Source organism: Amblyomma mixtum, chromosome 7 (genome assembly GCF_055824585.1).
Source record: "Amblyomma mixtum isolate Tamu chromosome 7, ASM5582458v1, whole genome shotgun sequence".
Lineage (NCBI taxonomy): Eukaryota > Metazoa > Arthropoda > Arachnida > Ixodida > Ixodidae > Amblyomma > Amblyomma mixtum.
Window position 1 is genome coordinate 88012876 of NC_143018.1, and position 17031 is coordinate 88029906.

The following is a 17031-nucleotide window of genomic DNA, read 5'->3' on the forward strand; positions in this document are numbered from 1 at the left end:
GGAGCTCATAAGCGTCCGTGAGCATAAAATGGCTGATTAGGCGGCGCAACTCGCGCGCATTCCAGCCTGGCCTACCCCTACCAGGGCCTTGCACATCGGCGACCGTATCGAGCACGCAGTTGAAATCGCCCAACATCACAACATTACGCCCTCCAAGAAAATACACATCTAAATCTTTAAAGAATGCGTTTACCAAATTAGAATGAGCAGGCGCATAAATGCAAAGAATTCTCAGCTGAAGTGCGTTAAACGTGCAGTCGAACGCCAGCACGCGTCCAAGCGCATCGTAGATAACATGATGATCTCGCAAGAGTGAGCGGTTCAAAACGAGAACGCCAACGCCACTAGAACGCGTGCTGGCGTACGAAAAGAAGGCATCGACGCCAAACCTACGCTTGAATTTCAACACGTCACTGAGGCGAAAAAAATTGGTTTCCTGCAGACAGACAATATCGCAACCCGAGGAACGAGCGAATGCGACCACCGCTGCCTGCTTCAAAACACTGCGGAACCCCTGTACGTTAAGAGTAATAATTTGAAGATGAGTCATTTTGGAAATGAAAAATTAAACCTGAAAAGTCGTGATGTTTAGGCAATACAAAGCGCGCCGCGAACGGCGCTAAACCACCTCACTTTTTGCGGAGGGTCGGACCAGAGGAGGCACGAGGCCTCCTTGGCCGACCGGCAGAATTGTCCGAGTCCGTAGTTGACGCATGTGGACGCTTTAAGCTTGAACTCAAAGCGACCATCTCAACATCGGAAGACTGTGCGCTGGAAGTGCTGGCGCTGGTCCTCGATGTCGAAGAGGACGGCGATTGCACAGGGTCAGCGTCTGGCTCCTCTCCAAGCGATGTCGACGACGACGACGGCGGCGTCGGGTCCTCCTCAGGCGTGATGACAGTCTCGTCAATGACGAGGTTGACTGAAGAGGCTGAGGATGGCAAGCTGCTGTCGTCACCGTCAACCTCAGCTATGTCGGTGTCCCTGCTCAAATCCGCAACGCTGGCCGCGGGCTGTAGCACGGGCTCCGAGAGGGGCACGTTCTCAGCATCATGGTTTTCCAGGGCCACAGTAGGTTCGACCCCCGTGGCATCAGGGACGCACGGAGAGACGGAGGCTGACGCAGCACGCACATTTATTAGGGTCATTTTTTTTACCTACACTGGCTACACTGGTGTAGCAAGTGTATAATGAAATCAATAACACTGGCTACACTAGTGTAGCCAGTGTAGGTAAAAAAAATGGCCCTAGTGTCTGCTCACTTGGTGCAGTATTGGACGCATCAAGAGCAGACTCCGGTTCTTCAACGCAGTGAGGCTGGGACGCAGCGGAAGCAACCGTAACGGCGTCGGTGTTGGATGCGCCGGGCTTCTTGATGGTTTCAGTGGCTCCCTGAGTGGCCTGCGGGGGCGCAGGGCGGGCCGCAGCCTCCGAGTACGAGGGCTTGATGGCGCACGCCACGGTAGCGTGTGGATCGCCACAACGGCGACATGGGAGCACGCAACCTTGACCTTGGTGCCCAAAGACCCCACAGCGGGCGCAGAAAGGAGCCGTGCACTGTGCCCTGAAGTGCGCAGTGGACCCACAACGCCGGCAAACGCGCTGCATTCCCTTGTAGTCACACGTGACGCGGTGGCCCGCGACCTTGATGTAGTTTGGTACGGGTGACTCCGGCTTCATCTCAATCCGCACATAACGGGTCCCGGTGGTGACAGTGGGACGCGACCCCATGACGCCGCGACTTATGTGCAGCACCTTGCCATAAGGGGAGAGAGCCTTGGCAAGGGCGTCACTAGGTACACGGGCGGGCAGAAAAAGGACAGTCACCTGGGTCACCTGCGGGCTCAGGGGAACGATGGCGACGCGTTCCTTGCCGATGATGAGGCAGGAAGCTTCAACGATTTTAGCCATGGCGGCTTCACTTTTCACAGTGACTTGGTAGTTGCGTCCACCGAAGTGCTGGACGCAGTACACTTCTTCCAATCCAACAACGGAGGCTGTCGCATCGACGACATCCTCCGGACTAGCCCCCTCAGGGACGACAACATCAAAGGCAAGAGCCTTTGTAGGTGGCTGGCTCACCATATTGAGGTGCCCGCCAGCCGAAGGACACCTTAACAAAAGCGCACGTCCAAAGGTCGAACACCGGCCACCGACGCAAGCCGGCGGCCGGAACACACACCGCAGGAAGTACGGAAATACGAAGCCGCGTTCCCTCCACCACCACGCACTTCCCCCATCATGCTAATCGTTCCTATTTTAGTATATGTACTTTGGAAGTACAACCCGAATGCCTTGGTTGCGCTATTTATAGCCGCAAGATAGTCCCTCATAGTTTCGACAGTACTGCCTCTTAATGAAAACAAGTTACTGCGTGAAATATGCAATATGTTACAAAGACATCGCACGGCGGATAACTCTGTACGACTCTCACAATAAACTGTTAGTTGTGATTTTAAACAGTCGTTCGTAACTATGCCACGTCGCGATAAGTTTCATCATAATCTAGCAAGAAGACAAAACGAACAGAGCGCACGCGCTCCAGCTGCGAAATAAATGCAGCACAGGATAATCAAAGCATATAAAAGCAGAGGAAAGCACAGCATATGACAGCCTTTCAAGGAACAGATCTGAACCGTTCCTGCACTGAGCGGCGTAGTCATCGTCCCTCGGCGTAACCGAGCAACGAGGAGCACAGCGGTGGTGGTGATGGTGAAAAACTTTAATATTCAGAGAGTTTGAGGGTCAAAAAACCCTGCTGCATTGTCGGTATCCTTAGTCCGGGACACCGCACGACGAGGCCCCGTCTCGCGCCCGCTTTACTAGAGCCCTTTGGGACTCCAGTGTGGAGCAGTTGAGGAGGGCAGTCTCCCATGCCTCTCGGGTGGGGGTGGGGGAGGGGGGAAGGTGCGGATTCTGAGTACATGCCCGCACCATGTGAAAGATATCGCAGATCTCTCCACAGTGCGGGCAGCGCCCATCTGTGCTCGGATCGAAGTGTTTTGCTATGGCAGGACAGAGAAGAGTTCCTGTCTGCAGGCGCCGCAGGGTTCGCTCCTCCGCCTTGCTCAGCTCCTTGGCAGGTGCCGGGTAGAGACGGTGGCTGTCGCAATAATGAATTAGGATTTCGCGGAACCGCAGTAGCGGTATATCACCTCTTGTCTCCCAAATTCTAAGACGCGCTCCCGCCGATCCAACTCGCACAAAAGTGATCTGGGCTCCTGGCCACCAGGGTCTACGAGGCAATGAGCCCGCTGATGCGGCCGCCCGAGCGCTCACACATCGGGCTCCTCATCGTAGATCTCCTGGCTCAGAAGCACAGCGGAGGATAAAAGAGAATGAACGCACAGCTCAGCGAAGGATGAAAAAATTAAGGGGGCACTTTGGCTCTCTAAAGTGCTGCAAGGCGAAAGCTTTTCCTGGCGCACTGTTTGGTTTTATTTACTTTTTTATTTTTCGTATTTTATTTTCTATTTGATTTTTATTTTTGTTTCTGTTCCTATCTTTATTGTTTTCATTTTAATTTCTCATAACTTATGTTTTATTTTTTGTTACTTTCCCTATTTTATTGTTTTGGTTTTCTTTTATTTTCCATATTTTATGTTTTTATTTTCGTTCCTTTTCTTAATTTTATTTTTATTTTCTTTCATTGTTTTTATTTATTATTTATTTATTTTTTTTATTAAACCCATGCATTCACTAGATGCGCCTTTATTCATGCTCAAACCCTGAGTCTTCGTGGCGGAGTGGTAGCGTCTCCTCTTCAAATGCCAAAGGCCCTGGTTCGATTCCCACCCTAGGAGCAATTTCTTTTTAAGCAGTGACGCCGAAACGCGGACAAATCTGCCGACGCGTCTGTCGACACGGCTGTCGACGCGTCTGCTAACGACAGTATGAGGCATTAAGCAGGGAACACATGTGCGACAACTTCGCCGACGCGCCGCACCGATCGTCGCGTGCGATCTGCCATCCCACTGCAAGCAGGGACACACGGAGCGGTGAGCATCGCTGCGCCGCTCTACCCAAGCTCCGCCCACAACCGCTGTCACACTTCGCCGCCGTGCAGCGGTGCCTCAGCGCTGCTTGTGATCGTGTACAAATATCCCAAGAAAATACAAGATTGCCTTGTTATCAGAAAGTCTGCTCGAGCAGCGACAAAGCATGCCTGCTTATGTTGCGAGCTTTCGGCAACGGCACCGCTCGCGGACGCTCTGGGCGACGAGCTCTGCTACTACCTGGCTGCCGTGGTCGTCGCTAGGCCTATAGCCTCTTTCGTATCGAAGCCGCAGCGGCCGGCGCTTCGGAAGTCGCCTGAGCTATAATAAAATGCCTACTCCACACATCGCTCTACTGTCAACAGCATGATCTCACAATAAAGTAATAATATGGTCAATTTCCGCGACGCCTTCGGCAGCGAAGCGAGCGGGCGCCAGGCGAGCCGGCCAGCGGCAGCTGCGAAGCGGTTGTGGAAAGAAGTTTGCTTGTATCGCAGTCGTTACCTTTAGCAGCAGCTCAATATTGGTCAGCGATCCTCAAAAATGACATATTCTTTCACATTTCTCATCCCAGGGTTTATTATTTAAGTCAAGAACACACTTTAGCTCGTTTTTATGACACCGGCAGACGGGATGGCTCGGCCCCGAGCGCCCTGAGCATCGCGCTCTACGTCATCATGACGCTGCCGCTCTCTGCGCTCGCATTGGCTCCTGCTTCCCGTCGTTGCGTTTGTCGCATGCGGCTCGTCGTTGGCATCCAGCAGGTTGGACGCATGCGACAGTGATGCCAACCCTAGGGATTTATCCCTAGATCTAGGGGTTTTTTCTTTGCTTTAGGGATCTAGCGTCTTTTTTGTGAAATCTAGGGATTTTGAGAGGCCGTAGAATTGCTACTCTAAGCGGCTTAATGGCAGGTGTATCTGATTATTTTGTGCTTGGAACAGAATAAACTATGAAAAATGCTAATTACTACTCCTTTATTTTTAGTATTCTGCCGAGCCGAGAAAGGGCGAAAGCAGTTCTGCAACGCGAAATTATCGACTGCTGCACAGGGAGGAAAAACGAAACCATGTGAATTTCAAACTGTTTAACGTGCGTGCCATCTATGGCGCTTCGAGTGACTGCTCCTCTACGAACGATGAAGTTGAATTTTGACTTGTAATGTCTGGATCAACGCGCTACGTTTACGCTCACCGCTTACCTTTACCAAAAAGTGCCACAATTGTTCGCATTCTCGACGTATGCTAGACCACTTGATTTAAACGTGCTGTTCAACCAAAAAACACATTCCAAGTTGTAAGGAATCACTTTCTGATTTTGCAATTACCAATCTTACGTCTGTACCATTGCTGTGTAAGTGTAACAAGATTGCATTTTTGGTTATGTCAGTTTCTCGGGACGGCAATCCTTAGTAACTCCAAAACTATTTGACGGTCTTTGATTGCTGCTATGATTAATAAACAACTGTGCGGTGAGATACGCCACTTCACCGCTTCTGAACGTTCTCTGTGAGGCGAGAAGGGGTCTTTCATTAATTGAAATATTTTCGTCTTTCTGTGTGCCTCTTAAAACAATCCTTAAAACAACCCTTAAAGGTGTCTGAATAAAATACTTTCATGTGTTGACGGGGCTTAGCAGAAAACGCCAGCTCTTTCAACTTGGTATCATTTATTTTTCAAAGGGCAGCATAGGTTCTTTGTGCGTAAAGATAAGCCGGCTGAAGGAGCAGCACAAAAGCCAGTGCAGTGAAACGGGAGTCGTCTGCGCGTGAGCGTCGTTGCTCACTATCTTTCTCTCCAGTGACCACACGTCTCTGTAAAAGCTGGCGGCATCTGTGGGCCCTCTACGTAAGGTAAATCTACAAAAAAAAGGTGCAATTGCGGCTAACACGCTTTTATTTATGTCTGACAAAATGTATAACCAATGGACGAAACAGTGAACTGCGCTGAGACTTTTTTAAAGCTGAAATGGTCGCATTAACAATTAAACAATTATAGGCTAGGGATTTTTCTTCAATCTAGGGATTTTGGGGGGTTCAATCTAGGGATAAAACCTTGACCTGAGTTGGCATCACTGGCATGCGACGAGCTGCGTTCGGTCGTTGCGACGACGGTCGCAACGACGCGCCGCAGCGAATCGCACGCACTTTTCGCACATGTGTCCCCGCCTTTAAAGGCTTTCGCCTTAGTACGGCGATAGAGAAGAGAACGCAAAAAGCCAAGCGGAGGAGGAGCAGCGCGAAAACAGGTTCTGCGGCAGCGACCCATGGCGCCGGAGTAGAGCTCGCCGCCGGCCATGAGGCTTAGCAGCGGCTGATTCCTATGCGCGCTGCTCAAGCCGAAACCCAGAGGCACCTCTGTATGCGATCGCCCTTGGTTAAAATACCGCAGCAGCTGCGCTCAAAATTCGCAATAGCGAGAAGCGTAATCGTCGGACGATTCTTGGAGCGCAGAACTTAAGCGCCCGTTCTTGCGTTGAGCGGCGTCGCAGTCGTCCCTCGGAGTAATTTTTTGAACATGACTGTCGTCACATCGCTATTTTTAAACGGTTACGTGCCAGATGGGGGAACACGACAGCTCAGCGCAAGTCCTTCGATGTATACCTCTTCTAAGATGTCTAACCTCTCGCGCCGCTTTAGTGCGCCTGTGCGCACAGTGGAAGCATAATCATGCTTTTGTTATTTTGAGCAGCGCTGATGTAACAAAATGTAAACCTTCGAAGTGGTCTCGGCAAAGGGCCACAAGTTTGTGGCAAACTCTGCCTTTGTTGCGCACTAAAGACTTGAAAAACGCGTTCGGGAAATGCGAAATTAGCCCAGATTTGGAGGACTAAGTTAGTTTCTCTAGTTCGGAGAATTGCCCGTGAGGCAAAGAACATGAACGCATCACGTTTACTACGGACTCAATACGGTCAAAGCATATATGTAAGCTAAAAGGTCCACACGGCCTGTCTTTTACGCGAGACTTCGTTAGTGCGCTATAAACAAAGTATGTCGCTTGCGAGTGGTAGCTCATCGCAATAAAGAATACAAAAAAATGCATAATCCTGAATTGCGACTGCGTACTCCTCTCGGTTTACGCTGGCTTGCCCCGAGCATCATGCCTTCAGCTCGCTTTGCTCGGAGCCTGTACTTTGTTTGCTGACATAAAAAAAAAAATTCGAATAGTTTTCATCTTTTCATCTCGTTGGAGACTAACTGAAACCACCGGCAGCATCCACAGCACGAATACCTGCTCGTTTATGAATAGTCCTTGCGTAAAATGAAGTCATTGCTCGCTATCTTTGTCATAAGTGTTGGATTCATAAACGTTGCTTGTACTACGCGACACATCAACGACACAAATACAAAAATTAAAAAGTAATTCCGGTTATCCACTAATCCCCCTCCCCCTACAGACAGCGGACAATTATGCAATTCACCGCTACAAACGCCGAAATCAATAAAAGAAATAAAGAGAAATTTCTCTTCAGCTTTTCTCTAAATCCATGCGAGCGGAGTTCGGTTGAACTGAGCAGAACAACAGTTGTCGGGCATCTCACCGTAGAGGCGCTGGGTCGAGGCACCACCGAGAGTATCCCTGGTAGCCACTAAGAACGCTTCTCGCCCCACAATACGAGCTCAGGCTTTCTCTGCGCTTGCGGTATGCACACGTTAGAATGTAGACTGTCCACTTTAGACCGGTACAACGCTTATTTCGCGCACTGCATGTTGTGTGACAGGAAGCGCTGTAGGAGACGCACGTGCGTTTGGGTCGTCAACGCATAGAGGCCGACTGCAGCCGCTCTGTGTCCTTTATTTACTTTTTTTTTCCCCCGGCCTACTTCCTCCTACGATTATGCGGGACATGTATCGTGGGCAGCCAGCAATTTAGCCAGCATCCGGATTGACTACAGAGCCATGTAAGGTACTCTTTCTTCCATTTCCTTTACTCTTTAATGTAGAACAATATCAGCAAAATCTCCCCGTTGTACCCTTCCTGTCATTAGACCTATCTTCTCTTTCTCCGTGCGAGATATGCTGAATTCTCCCTCTCCAAGATAGACCTCAACCCACAGATGTCAAGCAAGTTTTGCAAAGTCTGCACGTAAACAGTTGAGGTTGAGGTTGTTTTGAGACACAGGTGGTACTGGCTCAACTCTATTCTACCGAAAGTCGCGCATGTCGCTGTGTATCCCTTTTGCAAAACGTTCTGCGGCCGGGTACATGAGATGTGGGGCTTTTGAGGCTGCATACCCGCGCATATTTCTTTAACCGCCTGTGTACATTTTTATTCGTTGCGAGGAATTCGGGCAGCGATCTATTTCACTTCTTTCATGTCCAATGTTCCCGGGAAAAAATTCTGAAAATTTCAAAATTGCAAGACACTGTTATGGAAGTATTGAAGGCAATGGTCCATTCTTCTAATATGTTGCAAAATCTTTCTTTAAGAGTGTTTCTATAGATCGCATCGAACAGTTAAGACTGCCATAGAAAACCAATGGGGGACGCTTTTACCGATAGCGAAAACGTTAATAGAAAAAACAAATACCAGACTGCCGTCAGATGATCTGCGCATATATTGATTGTTACAGCGATATCTTATATTATCTGGAAAAAAAAAACTTCGTTCGTAAATGGTTTAACGCTCAAAAATGCTATTGCCCAGAATTGCTGGGTATCTACCAACATGTGACGCATGATTCTGAGCACTGAATAAAAAGAAAACGCATGGCAGCAACAGAGATTCTGTTTGGTGAATTCCTGGTCCGTAAACTGCAGCGTTAGGCTTGGCCACAGTGATAATTAAAAAAAATTGTGTTTAATTAACGTGTTAAGGCACATGCGAAACGAAAGGAATGGCTGCACTAATGGCGCGCGCTGCACTAAGATATGAGAAAACACAAACTGTGGCAACAAAACCGAATAAAAGTGAATTTCTTCTCGAAGATTTGCTTTGGGGGAAACACCAGGTTCAGGATTTGAGTCCAGCGTACCTATAAGCTATTTTCGTATGATTAAGGGGTCTGCACACTGTGTAGCCGTGGTATCCCAGCATTCTCAGCATAGGGCTTCTGACTTCTTGAAGGGCGATGATGAACGGACACGTGTAGTCCTGCTTGCGTAAGATACGGGCAACCATGTCAGCCCTGTTGCTGTGGAGCGAACACAGTTCTACGGCAGCACAAGTGCTCGTGGCTATGATCCCTCAGAATGAGGCACGGTGAGGCCGTGTTGGGTCATTGTCTACTGGGCTGGCGGTGTGGGTTCTGCTGCGGTTGTGAGAAGGGTGTGTCAGAGGGCAGCGTGTCGGAAGGCGTGTGGCGCTTCATGATGATGTGGACGCTTATTTCGATGTCCCGGTAAAAAAAAATTAGTTGACTTTTTTGAAGATGGAACGCTCCATTTGCGCTATGCATTGTTCAAGACATTACTCGAGGTCTTGCAAAGAGGCAGTGTGCTCGTACCTTTAGAAAGGTGTTTGAACAATGTTTTTCGATTCTGATAAGTGCAGCTCGGGACGTTGAGAAAAAAAATGAATGAATCAGAAAATAAACTTTCTATCTAAGCGCATCTGGTTTGCTCTCTGGGCGTTCACCGCAATATGTTCAGTAAACTTCAGTTTACGTTTAGTTCTGCGTCATGTACACAAAACAAACACTTCTCTTTTTTATGTTTGAGGCTGGAATAACATGTCGAAGATGTGGAACAAGCACGGAGTATCCCAACATTCTTAGGTAATTACCGAGTACGCTCATTCCCTTTCAGAGATCGCCATTATGGGAGAAGGTCACCTGGACAGCATTCTCACTGCCAACGTATGAACGCCCACGTGTTAGATTGGTACTCATTCATCTCAGAGAAAAAAGCTTGTGTACCCATTCTTAACCGGTTCATTCAGCGCTGCTTACTGCAAGAAGCGCTCACGATCATAAGTGGGACCTTTCAAGGTGAAAGCCTTAAATTCCTCATCGTTGTGCAGAGGTGTCATGCTTTTCGGTTGGTCGAAATGGTTATGACGTCAGAGTGCGCGGAATACATGTATGCATCGAGGTAGAAACGACAGGAGACGAACAGTGAGAGCTGATGCGTTGACAGTGGAGTATGGCTGCAACCTCCATGCAGTATACAATGACGCAGCTAAGCAAACCTACCACAAATTCATAGTATGCGCAGTGACCAGGGAAGGACGAATAATTAACATGACTGCGGTCAAAGCAGCCTCCGCTGCAGAAGATTAAGAGGCTGCCGTGGCACTATAGCCGTCACGGATACATCGACGCACACCGTCTTGACTCCAGGCGGGCCATTACAAATTTCTGTAAAGGCGAGGTAGTCAAGAAGGCATCCCGCATCTTGCGGGTTGCACTTCCACAACATTTAATAGAATTGATATCGATCTCAGCTCATTCAGGGAATCCGGGGAACGAGGTGGCAGATCGTATAGCCCGAGGTCTGACGAACCGGGAGATCAGTCCCTTAGACTCGGACCCCCGGGGTGAAGCACTGACCACGTACCATGACAGAACTATCATTAGGGTAAAAGACGGATTAAGCCACCACCGCATCACCCCGCGTGCGGACGTTAGGAGAGCACAGGCCACGATGCTAATACGGATCAAGACTCGATCCTTTTGAAGCCCCCACAAGTTGCCGTTCATTACGAACGGGTAGTATAACCCCGAATGCCTGAATTGCCAGGAATCGGAAACCTATTCCAAGATCACATATTATGAGGATGTGAGGTCAAGTCTCCAGCACGCATATTCCTGCGAGCTTCCTCCGAGGAGAGCTGAAATTAACTGCTGCAGAAGCAGGAAAAGCTCTTGTTAACTGGGACTTGGAGGTCACACCTGTATGGGGGTCACTCTTAGGTACAGTCGCCCACGATCTACAAATCTTCGACAATAAAGTTGTTTCCTTCTCTCTGCGTACACGAGATGGTCACGTGATAGCTAGTGAGCGTGCGCCCCATCGGAAACTGTAGACCGAGGCACGTCCATTGGGAAGTCAAGTGGTCGCAGATCACGTAACCGGATTCTCTGCGATGCTGTTCTAGAAGAGATGAGAGAGAGAGGTGGAAAGGAATTTCAATGAGAGGAAAAGGTGGAGAGGTCGGCCGGTGGTAACTAGAAGAGATGAAACAAAAACAGGAGCAGTGCGCTGATCAGGTCTTTATTTTATGCAGTTAACTGCTCAGTAAAAAATAAGTTGAACCCATTCACGGCAGTGAAAATTTAAGGCAGGACGTGCAGGACTTTGCCTGCAGCAAGATTCTGAAGTTACGGGGTTATCAGAACTTACACACGGTCCCAGTTCCGCAGGCGCCATTCGGGGCTTATATTACAATTTAGGGTTGTCGGGAGGGAAACCATACACCATCAGCGTCACATGAAACGTGAGCAAGACAACTGAAACGGTAATTACAAAAAGAAACTATTATCTTCCGGAAAGGAGATAAAAGTGGTAGCACTTAGCACTTCTGAAGAATAGTATCCGTTCCTGGATGGTTAAAATACGCTGAACTAGTATATTTGGCCTCTTTTAACAAACATCTCGTTTTGCTGTCCCCGTTTAACTTGACACTGATAGCGCCAGATAGCGCGGCCTTGAGCATGGGTGTGTGGCCTTATGGCGTCGCCGGGTGCCAAGGCGCTGTTGTGGCGCCGCGTGGAACGGCTGATCACAGCCTGGCTCGAGTCTGGCCCCGACTGGACGAGCGTTCACGGATCGTGTCACGCAGCAGACGCACGACGTCGCCTGCGCATCCCCAGGCGATGGTGATGCCTGAGCCTCCGTGGCCGTAGTTGTGGATCACTGGAACCTGCAGTGGTGGGACATGCGTTAGAGGAGGCTGAAAAAAGAAAGGAAAATAAAAGTCTCCTGCCCAAAAATTTGTAGTGCGCATGCGCATGCAAGACGCTGTCGCGTTCCACTCTTAGAGGCAAAGCTTAACCACACCTCAGTGACACAAGCAGCCACATCGCGCTTAAGGCTTTCGCCTCACCGCACTTTAGGTCAACAAAGTGCCCCCCAGAATTTTACCCCTTTATCATCGTTGGCTGCTGCCGCCTGTGACGTCAACAAGGGGACCGTGCCTGCTAGCGGCAGCCTTGTGCACCACCAGCCCTTGTGCCCAGTTCCTGCCCCATTAAGTTAGTCACCGGCAAGAGATGGCATTCGCTGGAGCACCGAGCCGAATATCCAACTTCGGCTGGTGACCTGGGCAGAGGTCGTCGCGACTAGGCACGGCCTGGACGCCACAACCGGCAGTCTGAAGGCCACCGGCAATGCTGCTGCGTAATTTCGTTTTGTTTTAGGCCTTCTAATAAAAAGTTTTTCACCACCACCACCGGTAACAAAGGCGGCAGTGACAATTGGCACACTCTAGGCACGAATTACCCCATATGGAAGTAAAAAGGGAATAACGGCAGGGTATGCTACCCAAGTCCAGAGGTAGATTTTGAGACCTAAATGTACGAAATGCTTACTCTTGGTAATGAAGGCATGTTCCCACCGCAAAGGATAAAAAACCTAATGCAGTTAGCAACGGAGGGAGGCTCTTAAAAGCGGCACCAGTCTTGAGGTTAGCAAAAAATGAGCTTAAAACGTCGGTTAAGGTACACGTACTTGAAAGTTCACATGGATTGGAGACGGAATCAGTTTCCCTAGCCAGCCGCCAGCATTCCGTATTTTAGTGGTGTAGATCTACCCCAGGGCTTGGACAGAATGGCCTTCCTCTAAAATAAAGTGCACTAGAGTTTGGCTTACTCCCTTGTTACTGTCATGCAGAAAAATTCGCGTTTAGAGTGCAGAGTTAAAAGAACGAGTTGCAAAAAGAATCCGCACAAAATGCGGGTCTTTACCTGCTATTACACCGTGACGCTAGCGTGTGGAGCTTACCGTTCCAGCGCCGCTCTTGAGGGCATGGTCCACTCGTTCGAGCCTCAGTGGTTGCCTCCCGGGGCGCAGTCCGACGTAGTGACCGGTGATCTTTGCATTCTGCGTGTCGGCGACAAATACGTGCGTGAGACTATGCAAGCGGTACACAGCCACCAAAGACTTCTTGAGAGGCATGAAATGAAGGGTTGGGAGAGGTAGTTTAACGATAGTGTGGTATGGTATGCTAGGATACGGTGCGGTATGGTATGGTATGGTATGGTATGGTATGGTATGGTATGGTATGGTATGGTATGGTATGGTATGGTATGGTATGGTATGGTATGGTATGGTATGGTATGGTATGGTATGCTATGCTATGCTATGCTATGTTACGCTATGCTATAGTATGATATGGTATGGTATTCTAAGGTTTAAAGTCTCGAAGCTAAACGTGGGCTATGGGTACACTCTAGCGTTGGAGTCCTCTGAATTTCTCTCACCCTCCTGGAATCTCTCACACGCAGTCATATCGCGCGGCACACGGGCACCACGGGCACAGCAGAGGAGGCAACAAGGTCCGGTTCTTGAAGAGAGGTGTGAGCTGAGGGGACAGCTGTGCCTCCTACAACGTCACGTTGTTCGCGTGAACGACGTCAGCAATGGGCGTCCTATGTCGTAACATAAAACTGCCGTGCTTCACCAGCTGGACAAACAAATTATTATCCACAGGTACTATATGGTACACGACGGACATGTGGACTCGTGATTGGTGTTCTCTGTAGCCACGCTGCCTGGCTAAGTCGCAAGACGACTGCATTCAAGGAGGTTGCACTCCACGCCACGGAAGGCTAAGGCCCACACAGTTCACAGCGGTACGAGAAGTGAGAGAAAACGAGAACTAATAAGGCTGTGCACGCTGCTCTCGATTTATGATGTCGATGCTACGAGAATACTCTGCATCTATTGCTTGGCGTCACTCCGGAAAAGGGCGGAAAGTGCAGGGGTTTTATAGCATAGCTTTTAATAATTCCCTCTGTATCCGTCGTCATGATCATGACTTGCTGTGACCATGTGATCAGCGTACTGACGTCACCTGAGCCAGCGCTCCACGTGACCGCGCCACCCTCGTGTACCGACGTCGTGACGTCAAGGCAAACAGAGCCGTCCGGCTCACAGCCATTCCCCATTTGACCCTCGTGCCGGATGTTACGACGAGAATGCCTCCAGAAGAATACGAATAGCATTCGCAAATTCAGACATCGCCAAATCGTTAACCTCAAAAACACACCACAGCTGCTCTGGATAACCAGGTTAATGAGAAGCACTTTCGTTTAATCATTTCTTGTTTGGAGCCTGGCACCGTACCCGGTACTTCTTTTTCAAGAAGCGAAGACGGAGTGGTTTCAGCACAGGGGCAGTGATCATAATCATGATGATCATCAGCAGTAGCATGACTACACACTCTGCAGGGCAAAGGCCTCTTCCATATATCTCCATTTACCCTCTCCTGTGCCAGCTGCGGCCATCCTATCCCTCTAATCTTCTTAATCTCATCCGCCTACCTAACTTTCTGTCGCCACCTCGTACGCTTGCCTTCTTTTGGAATCCACTCGTTACCCTTACGGACCAGCGGTTATCTTGCCTTCGCATTACATGCCCTGCACGAGCCTATTTCTTCCTCTTGATTTCGACCAGGATTTTATTCACCCGCGTTCGTTCCCTCACCCACTCTGCCCTCTTCCCAGTCGTTAGAAATCTGAGATTAGAAACCTCGAGGCAACAATATAACATTGAAGTTTTAACATCTAGCAGTAATAATGAACGTACCTTAAGGCTCGGCACGAGCTCCAAGCAGCCATTCCAGATTTTGTTGGCGATGTGCCGGTCCGGAATGAACGTTGTGTTATCCACGTCCTTGGTTCCACCCAGCATGACGTCGTCGATGCTGCATTCCAAGCAGTCAAGTTTAATCCTCACAAAGTTAATTGGTGTTGCACTTTGCTCGGGGATGCATCTTTTCGAAGCATATGAATGCCACAGACAGCGCCACCAGAACCAACTGCGCTTTCTACTCTACGAGCGAAAAGTAAACAACCTCTGAGTACCTTTGTACGTGGTGTATGTTTGATCTCAACATCTATTTTATCACCGTAGTTTATAGCGGCTAACACGCCGCTCCTGAGATGACAGAAAGAAAACAAAAAAAATTAATGCAGGCATTAGAGCAGCCATGTACAGAGGGGAAAACACATGCCTAGAACGACCGAACTGTGAGTTCCACAGCTCCCAAAGCCGCTGCGACGAGGAAGGCAAAAAATGGCAATGATATCCTATGATTTTACCTGCACATGCTTACATCTAGACAATTTTTAACCAAATGTTATTACTAGATATCGCGTGTTCAGACCTAAACACGCCAAGAATGCGTTCTAGACAAGCGTTTTGCCCTCTATACTAATTCTACAGAAGGTAGCACTGTCAAAGGTGACCATCTGTGCAATTATATTGCCTAGCAACTGAACAAGAAGCGCTTCATGGCCACGGAAAAATTGTGTGCTGCTTTCACATCTGTGGGCATAGAATTCCATATGAGAGCGCCCTGGAATTCTACTAGCCTTTGACCTTAAGAAGTCCTGGCAACCTATAAATTAAAGCGGTTGTTCGCTGCAGCTCTTGTACTGCGTCAAGTTACGCATAACACGTCGATGAAAGTGGCGGTTAAAAAATAGCGCAAAAATTTCAGGATGAAAATCGAGAGCTAAATTTACGTTAACGTTGGTAACTGAGCAATTCTGAGGAACGAACTACGCTAGTTGTGTGCACACACATAAAAAGAGTATATATGCAAAGACTTCATGCACAGGGGTAACAGAATTTTTGTTTTTTATAGATAATAGTGGATCTTCTGAGCAATAAGTACAGCTCACTTTGCTGTCAACAACTGCACCCAATTATAAAAATTTACACCCGTTCGAACGTGAGAAAAACTTGCGCAGCTCACTTTGGTATCACGTGGAAATCTTCACCAGCGACGACGGCGTGTTTGATCCACGGTGCGTGAACCTATTGGAGGAAAGTAAATGCAGTTTAAGAAAAGCTAGCCGACAGCATTCGAAGAAAGCAGTGTCGCGGAGAAATGGATGCTCTTCCTGATGATACAACATCAAATCCGACTCTATATCACAGTGCCAGCATCATGAAGTTGTACTGCCGGCGTCGGACTGCACGTCAGCTTACAAGTGTGTGGCATGGCTTAGGCTAGGGCAGTTCGGGAAAGCTCGTAGATGAGGATGTGCTAAACCTCGTCTGCGTCATCATGATACCGCCATAAATGCTTGCCCAAAACAATGCACAAAACCAAATCCTCTCTGCTTCGATGCGACAAGCGTTGAAATCATCTTGAAGACATTATTTTCACACTTTCGAGCACCCTGATCGTGCAGACGTTGCAGAAATGCTGTCCGTGGCTTCATCACCCCTCAGAAAACCTACTAACTCAGATAGCGTCTTCGAATCCTTGGGTAACATCATATAGTAGACAGATATTATAGCAACAGATAGTATAGATAGTAACAGATAGTATAGCAGGCGGCGCAGCCAAGGGTGACCCAAGAACAAAGATGACATCATCTGGTGCAGTTCATTTGAAGGTCAAAGTCTAGGTTTCACTGAACTGAACTGCATAGAAACCCGAGCACATTTATCTTAGTTAAAATTACAGAACAGGAAATAACGTCTGCTGAATACATCTTGAGACTCGCATGCGAGCAGGGTTTAATTCGAGATGTTCTCATAGAATGTAAAAAAAAATGCTTTCATAAAAGAAGTGACTTGCCAGCTTGTAATAAATGTGCATCGTTCTGTTTAGATTCAGAGTCTGAAGATAGGATCTTAAGTTGTGATATCAAATAATCCCATACACATTTAGTATTCAGATGGAGCAGCCCCAGATTCGTACTCATTAATTAACTATACACCGTTTTAACGTGTTGATTCTTCATGGCTCCTGGGCCTCTAGCACTGAGGTAAAGCATTGTTGTCTTACCCTAGCACAGCAGACATTTGGGCTAGTTGGTGTGAATTCATGGTGGAAAAAACAGCGCGAACTAAGACAGAAAACACAGAAAAGAGGGGAGACACTACAAGCGCTTGTAGTGTCTCCCCTCTTTTCTGTGT

The 17031-nt window shown here is 48.5% G+C and overlaps 1 protein-coding gene across 4 annotated transcripts in view; it reads right to left on the reverse strand.

The window, feature by feature from the left end:
* Positions 1-11132: 11132 nt before the first annotated feature.
* The window catches only part of LOC149336752 (D-amino-acid oxidase-like), a 29576-nt gene continuing 23677 nt past the window's right edge, over positions 11133-17031 (reverse strand). For 3 of the 4 annotated variants that reach the window (XM_089553105.1, XM_089553106.1, XM_089553103.1), the window contains 4 exons: positions 15857-15918; positions 14683-14800; positions 12877-12975; positions 11133-11797 (listed from right to left, as the gene is read on the reverse strand). In XM_089553105.1, coding sequence (XP_089409231.1) covers positions 11657-11797; positions 12877-12975; positions 14683-14800; positions 15857-15918 — 420 coding nt within the window. In that variant the 3' untranslated portion in view covers positions 11133-11656. Of the gene's footprint in view, positions 11798-12839; positions 12976-14682; positions 14801-15856; positions 15919-17031 lie in introns of all 4 variants that reach the window. The other variant, XM_089553104.1, reaches the window with a different exon arrangement.